This window comes from Scardinius erythrophthalmus (genome assembly GCF_964197995.2).
Source record: "Scardinius erythrophthalmus genome assembly, chromosome: 22".
Lineage (NCBI taxonomy): Eukaryota > Metazoa > Chordata > Actinopteri > Cypriniformes > Leuciscidae > Scardinius > Scardinius erythrophthalmus.
This window is the reverse complement of record NC_138242.1, coordinates 28,235,551-28,243,339: the sequence shown is the minus strand read 5'-3', so window position 1 is coordinate 28,243,339 and position 7,789 is coordinate 28,235,551. Positions and strand designations below refer to the sequence as shown.

At 36.9% G+C, this 7,789-nt stretch overlaps 1 protein-coding gene across 1 annotated transcript in view; it reads left to right on the top strand.

The window, feature by feature from the left end:
- Window positions 1–5,482: 5,482 nt before the first annotated feature.
- agap3 (ArfGAP with GTPase domain, ankyrin repeat and PH domain 3) overlaps window positions 5,483–7,789 on the top strand; it is a gene marked incomplete at its 5' end in the record, with an annotated part of 175,325 nt that continues 173,018 nt past the window's right edge. The window contains one exon of the mRNA XM_081353120.1: window positions 5,483–6,313. Coding sequence (XP_081209246.1) covers window positions 5,938–6,313 — 376 coding nt within the window. The remainder of the gene's footprint in view (window positions 6,314–7,789) is intronic.

Sequence of the window (7,789 nt, the reverse complement as noted above, 5' to 3'; positions counted from 1 at the left end):
TTCAGTTTAAACCAACCGCATGCTGTCCACTCAAGTGGACATCTGAAGATCTCTTTGAAAAATTTGTAAAAAAATAAAATAAAAACAATATCAAAAACGTGCAAATTCAAGAAAATGCTTTTTTAATAGCTGTCCACTGTAGTGACCACTATGTGTGAAAGGGTTAAATACTGTATAGAGTATAGAATACTTCTATATTACAGTTTTTCTCAGTCGCTTTGGTGCATTTCTCACATCACTATTTACATTTGCACAACAGTTAGTTCAACCTCCACAACATTTAGTCATTTGTGCACATCATAGTAGCAGTTTCTCATTCCTTCCAACAAATTGCAAATGCTTTTGGACATGCATCAATTGCTTTCATACAACTCTCTGCTGTTTTATAACATTATCATTTGCTTATGTCATGTCAGTCAAAATTAACTACTTGTGAATGCTGAATAGTCATTCCATATAAAACTAATAGTCCTCATTTCATTGCTTGAGTCATTACATACAAAAATGTTGAACTAGTTGTCAAAATCTGTCATTTAAAAAAAAAATAAAAATCCTGAAAAAGTCTCCTAAATTGAACAATTTGCAATTGAGCAAGAGATGATATTCGCTGGGATGTAGATGAAATTATGTGACCAGACAGAGAGGAACGTCTGGGTGTGCATGAATGATTACAGTCCTATGTATGTTGTATGTTCAGTTCCAATACAGTATATAGGCCTACTGCAATATTGTGTACAGTTGTGCACAGCTCTACCCAAAGGGAGTTTATGTTTGTTGTAAATAATGGTGTATTTTTTTTTTTTTTTTTGCACAATGCTGTGAACAAATTAGAACTGCAAAGAGCATATGCAGTAAAAATGTGAAACATACATATTCAGTGTCTTGTACTCAGTTACCTCACTAAATACAGCAATGTGTAACTTTACTGTATTTTTTCAAATGGCTGTGCAAATAGTATTTAGTGCTGTATTGAGCATTTTCAGGTAGTGTCACCAAGATCTGACTTTTATCATTGGAAAACATTTACAGAGTAAACTGTCATAATGAAAACATGACTAAGCCATTTGACTATCTTGTTCATAAACGATGGTGTCAGGACTTTTTATTTTGATGACACTGACACTTTCATTGACATAAATACTTGATTTTGAGGAATGGGCTTTCCATTTTGAGCAAGTGACACGCTTTCGCAGGTTATCAACTAGGTTTTGCAGTTTGAACTAATTGTTTTGAGAACTGCATTAACTGTTGTGCAAATGTAAATAGTGTTATGAGAAATGCACCAAAGCGACTGAGAAAAACTGTAAAGTCTAATAAAAAATATAAATGTTTTACTGTAACCTTCTTCCTTTAAATACTTTGGTCAGTTCAATAATAATTTATGCAATTTTATATTATTTATTTAAAAGAACTAAAAGTGTAGGTTCTTGTCTATCCTTGTATTGTTCAACTGGTCGAGGTTGGTATATTGGATTTAGAAAGTAATCTAATTGCACTGTTAAAGATGTACTTAATTACTTTCTTAGAGTAACTTACCCAACACTATTCATTATATTGTTTACTTCTCAAAACTGACAAATTAAAATCCTAAAATTTGAAGAGTAGTTTTTGTCATTTGACAGTAGTCTTTATTATTCGCTAGTATATAATGTTATTATAAATCTAGATATATTTAATAAGCATTTGGGCCTTTGGGTCTTTTGCTCCATGAAAGCTGAAACCCATGGGATTATATTATATTATATTCATGGAAAATCTGTCTGCCGTGTGCTTTAGGGGGCTTCTTGGTTAAAACAGGACAGAAGCCATTTTGAGAGTGAGAGTATTGATTGATGGACGGGCGGACAGACAGACAGGCAGATAGATAGATAGATAGATAGATAGATAGATAGATAGATAGATAGATAGATAGATAGATAGATAGATAGATAGATAGATAGATAGATAGATAGATAGATAGATAGATAGATAGATAGATAGATAGATAGATAGATGGACGAATGGACGGATTGATGGATGGATAGATAGACGGATGGATGGACAGACAGGAAAACAGACAGACAGACAGACAGACAGACAGACAGACAGACAGACAGACAGACAGACAGACAGACAGACAGACAGACAGACAGACAGACAGACAGACAGATAGATAGATAGATAGATAGACAGACAGACAGACAGACAGACAGACAGACAGACAGACAGACAGACAGACAGACAGACAGACAGACAGACAGACAGACAGACAGACAGACAGACAGACAGATAGATAGATAGATAGATAGATAGATAGATAGATAGATAGATAGATAGATAGATAGATAGATAGATGACATATCTTACACGTATAAGATCTTTGAAAATAAATAATGCATGATAAAAGTAAGCAATCAATTCCTTTAGGTTATTGTGCAGTGTGCAAATATGAGAATTTGGAGATTTACTATTTGCACAGAACTTCTCTATTGCATTATCAAGACCATCTAAATGCAATTAGGAGGTTGATATCTCATTGCAAAATAGATATAGTGAACCCTAATAAACTGACACACAGTGCTGAACTCATTTCAAAAGCAATACTGTTGAATTAAGATGCTGGGTTTGACAGACAAATAATACAAGCCTGATAAATAATATACCAAACACACATATACTCCTTGAAAAACAAAAGATAGAAGCCATTTTTCGTAAGTAATGTCAACAAACACAGTAAAGCTCTTTTCTCAAACTAGGTGTTGTGAACAAAAAAACTGAAAACGAAAGTAATACAAGTCAAATTCTGACAAGATGCTTTTTCAGCCTTTTAGCAGAATAGTGGTAATTCATTTATTGCAAGATTAATGTGTAATGTGTATGATTTTTAACTTATGAGGAGTAGAGAGCATCAAAAACTGTCTGGGTCGTGTCTACGTCTTTGGTCATATTTTCTTACAACAGACTTTGTGTGCTGTAGGTAGGCAGAACATGTCTTACAGTTCCACATGTGACCAACAGATGGAGACACACTACTTTGAATCACTGAACTGAGACTGAGTGAAGTTGCTCTCAGTGAATCTTGCCAATCAATCTCTTGACAGATGTCTCTAATCATGGACAGTACCATTTCTAGCTCTACAAATCTCAAATCCCCATCCTCAGTTGTATCTAAAGAGATTAATCTCAAATATATTTCATAACTGGTACATTTGAATACAGAATCAGTTGAAAATTACCATAATCTTTCCCTCTGGAACCCAATAACTATTAATAAGGGCTACCGGCTATAACTTATTTCCTGGGTGACCCTTTAATGACAGTCAGAAGGGAGTTTAGGTCTTTTGATGAATTACTTCATTTCAATATCTACATTATGGAGCTGTATGAAGCTCAAAGATTATGTCGAAACGCTCAAAATTCTTCTTCAGAACTTGATTTGAGGTCAAATAAGGCTAAAAAATGCTGAGTGTTTTATTGCTTGAATCTCATAAGTGTTGCGTAACGCCTTGCATGATCAGTGCAATATCAGCACTTTGTTGGGGACGTTAAAACGCTGAAAGCCAAAAGCAGTTTTTATCTAAAGGAAAGTGGGTCTCCTCTTAGATTCAACTGCATCACCATTATCTTAATTAATAAAGTTGAGTGAATTTTTATTCTCACTATAGTTTCAAGTGGGAAATAATCTAATGCCGCAAGATTTCTCTCAAGATCAAAGTAAGGGTACATGATAAAATGGAATATGAAAAAAGCCCACAGCAAATCTCAAGTTTAAAAATCTCTATCAAACACACACTAGCAAACTTATGCATATACACATAGATGTTTGTGAATATCGCAGATTAAACAGGAAATTATATATGTGTTACTCAGATTACCGTGTAATAAAAATTCTATTGTGATGTTCTATTTAATTTTCTTTTGGTTTTAGGTATCACTTTATAGGTAAATGTTTATAGTCATCAATTTTACAAAGATATCATTATTTACATATTTCAACTGTCTATAGCAAGTCTTTAGTGGTTATAAAAAGCGGAAGAAACATGAAGGGGATCACAGCACAAACCTTGGATGCAGAGATTGTGTCGATTCTAATCACATTACAAAATTATACATAACAAGTGACTCAATGGGACCATTCAACAAAACAGTGTGAGAAGAGATCTCCCCAAAGCCAGAGATGAAATAATCAATACTGACAGCATTAGGTGGTTAAACGGCAACATCTCATCGATGGAAAGCTTTAATATCAAAACATCACAAATGCAGTTTAAAAAAAAAATATATTCTTGGGATTTTCCTAACAAAAAAACATGCATGCTTTGTGGACATATACCACACCAATGTTATCTGGATTATGTAGCATGGTAAATGAATATAATCATTCAGTGTCATGGTAATTATCTGATACCATGGTACCATCACAGTAATTTAATGTAAGGGTGAATCTTGACATAATAAATGCTATAGAGAATGCCTTGATATTGCATTTAGAGTGGACAGATCAAGTATGTATTTATGATAAACCCAACAATAAATGTGTCAAGCCTGAGATGTCATGTAATGCCTACTGTAAATTATGGTCTTTGTATATTGCTAAGGCTGTAACCCTCGATCAGAAACTCACTGAATCTAGCCTACTTGTTGTGTGTGTCTGTGAATGACTGAACAATTATAAGCATTAAACTGTCAAGCAAAATATCTGGTTACATAATAGGCTACTGAAGCATCGTCGCTTATATTATACCAACACCACCCAAACATCCAATCGAATATCATCACTCCCCCATTTCAAGCAGTTACGTGATGTGTGACGTCGCAGTGGATGGTAGTGATGTCCGAATCGTTCTTCTGAACCGGATCTTTTAAATGATTCGACTCGCGAAGCGTCTGGAAATCACTGTACGTATATGGGACTTTGTTCAAGTTATACTATGTAATATGTTATAATATATTTAACAATTAAAGTGAGTCTAATAATAACAATTGTTAATAAACAAACAACATTTGAAATGAAAGCTCTGAGAATGAAAACGCTGTGACTGAGATAGAAACGGCAACAAACCAATTAAATGGACTGTTTGTCTATCCCAACATGCTTGTTTTCATTTGTAAAATTAAAATTAAAATACATTTAAATGGAAATCTATTTTTAAACCACCGTTGGTGCAGTCAGTCACACCTTTGCTCTACGAATCAATCATTTCAATTACCCTCTGGCACTAACTAACGTTAACAGAAAGCTTGGTTTGAAGTGATTTCTGTGTGAGCAGTGCTTCATACATCGAAATTTTCCTGAAATATCGCTAATGTGACTGCATCTTGACGTGTATAAACGATTTTCCTGTACAAATTAATGTAAAATACCGCGTAGGTGGGATATGGGAACTACGTTTGTGCAACAATTCATAAGTAACGGTCACTCGACTCTTTGACTGGTTCGCACCGAACCGATTCGCCAAAAGAATCGAACTTTCCACATCTAGTGGATGGAGGTGGGGGCCGGGGAGGGACTTCTTGGACCAAAAGGGGATTCAAACGTGTTTATGACTTTAGTGTAGAACCGTCGCATTCAGTCAGTCAATGGACTCGGGCGCATTGCGATAACCGGCCTCATTGTGTTCGCTTCAGGCTGGGAAGCAAAACAGAGAGAGATTCGGTCCAGAAGATCGCCCAAAACAAAGGTGTGTCCATCGTAAAGACTTTCATTGTCAAAAAAGGACAGGGCACGCGCAAAAGAGCGAGATCGTCGCTGGGAACAATGATGCTGATTGAAGTTTTGGTATTATGAGCAAAGCGCGCGGATTTGTTGGAAACCCATTGATGCGTCACATATAACAGTTAGTTGTTATCATTGTTGATCAGATCAGAGTGTGCAGTGCGGATTTGTCGCGCGCTCTCCAAATCATTCCAAACGCGGCTTTTCTATTATTACCGTGAGCGGTTACTAAATCCACAACGATGAATTACCAATCGAGCGTCCCGGTTTCGGTGTCAGTGTCCGGGATCTCTCAGCAGTCCCAGCCCGCTATGCCCACCCCGGGAACGGTACCCACACCGGTGCCCGTTCCTCAGTCGATTCCTCCTCAGTTCGGATCCGGATCGTCCGGGAGCTCCGGGGCGGGTCAGTTTGGCTCGGGAACCGTATCGGGCCCTGCAGCGCAGTCCGGCCCGTCGGGCTCCCAGTTCGTTTTGTCCAACTCAGCAGCCATCAGAGGCGAGATCCATCGGTTCGAGTCCGTCCACCCGAACATTTATGCAATATACGACCTGATCGAGCGCATCGATGACCTGGCCCTCCAGAACCAGATCCGCGAGCATGTGATCTCTATTGAAGGTAAGAGCAAGGCCATATTAATTGATGCCACAATGAAGCATTGTATTGTCTGTCAGTGTTAAGGCAAAAGCAGATGGTGCGTGAAAACTAGGGGACATAAATGAGTGTACACCCCTAATCATCCTAATTAGGGGCTACTGATAGCCATAGACCACTTAATATGCAATACAATATTTTAATGTGGCATTCGTAGAGTTGTGACATAATATGTTGTGACATAATAAAATAGTCTTGGGTGATGCATAAATAATAAAGCTGATGTTTACACTAGTGGGATTGTGTGGGAATGAAGAGCCGAGATCTTGCATAATCACGAGCTTCCAGAACGCATCAGTGTGTTGTGGATGTAAATTAAATTGTGAAGCAAAGATTTGTGACTCTCTGCATTAATATTGACATGCCAGTCAGATGTGATTTTCACAGGAGATCTTAATGCAGATTTGATTGTTTCATTATCAGAAGCTCTTCAGGAAAAACGCTTTCCGAGGTTCCTCTCATCCACTGTTTGTGCATCAGTCGTTCATTTGGTTAAAGTGAGTTTATCGATTGATTATGTCAAAGACATTGAATCTGACAATGCTTACAACAGATCTGATTGATTGGCTACCATATAAATAGGTTTTAAATACAAAAGCTGATAGTGCATGCAAACTGGGAAACGTATGACAGGCATCACAAATCATTATCTGCATTATGTTTAATTAAGGGGGCATTTGATTGCCGTGGACCACCAAGATGAATTCTCATCACTAAATATGGAATAAAATATCTTAAAGTCCAATGCTTTTTGTTGTTTAATTGTACATTGGTAGTTAAAATGAGAAAAAACACCAGCATTTAGAATTGGTTTAATGTAAATAGTCTTTTAAGAGTTATGTTGGCACAGTATGTAAATAAATAGTCGATTGTTTGAGGAGCAGAGATCATCAAAGATTTGTGGCGTTTTGTATTAATATTGACACACCAGTCAGACGTGCTCTTCTGCGAAACATTTGTCAGCATCAGTCGCTCATCTTGTATATAAAGTAAGCTTTTAGCTTTGTAAACCTCATTATGTCAGATACATTGACTCTGACTTCCAATTTTTATACAGACCCGACCTCTCCACTCTCATATTAACGGTCAGGGTGAGAGTTCAGGTTAGATGAGCTTTAGTCACAGGTTATTTAAATGCAAATCGAGCCCCTTGCTGCTATAGAGACACATCTCTTCTAGAATTGCAGGGTATTACAAACCCTCTCAAGCAGTCTTATTTTGTTATCATGGAGTTTCTATAGGTTTCGCAGCACACACCGAGCTAGAATGATCCATATCTGTATTTCTGAGGCAGCTACATGGTACATAATAGTATTTCTCTGGTAAATGCATCACGATTCCCTGCAGAAACACCATAAATGTGAAGTTCATTGTTGAGATGATTGATTTATTGTGTTATAAATAGTGGTTTCACATAAGATGAGGTGATTGTGAGTGGTT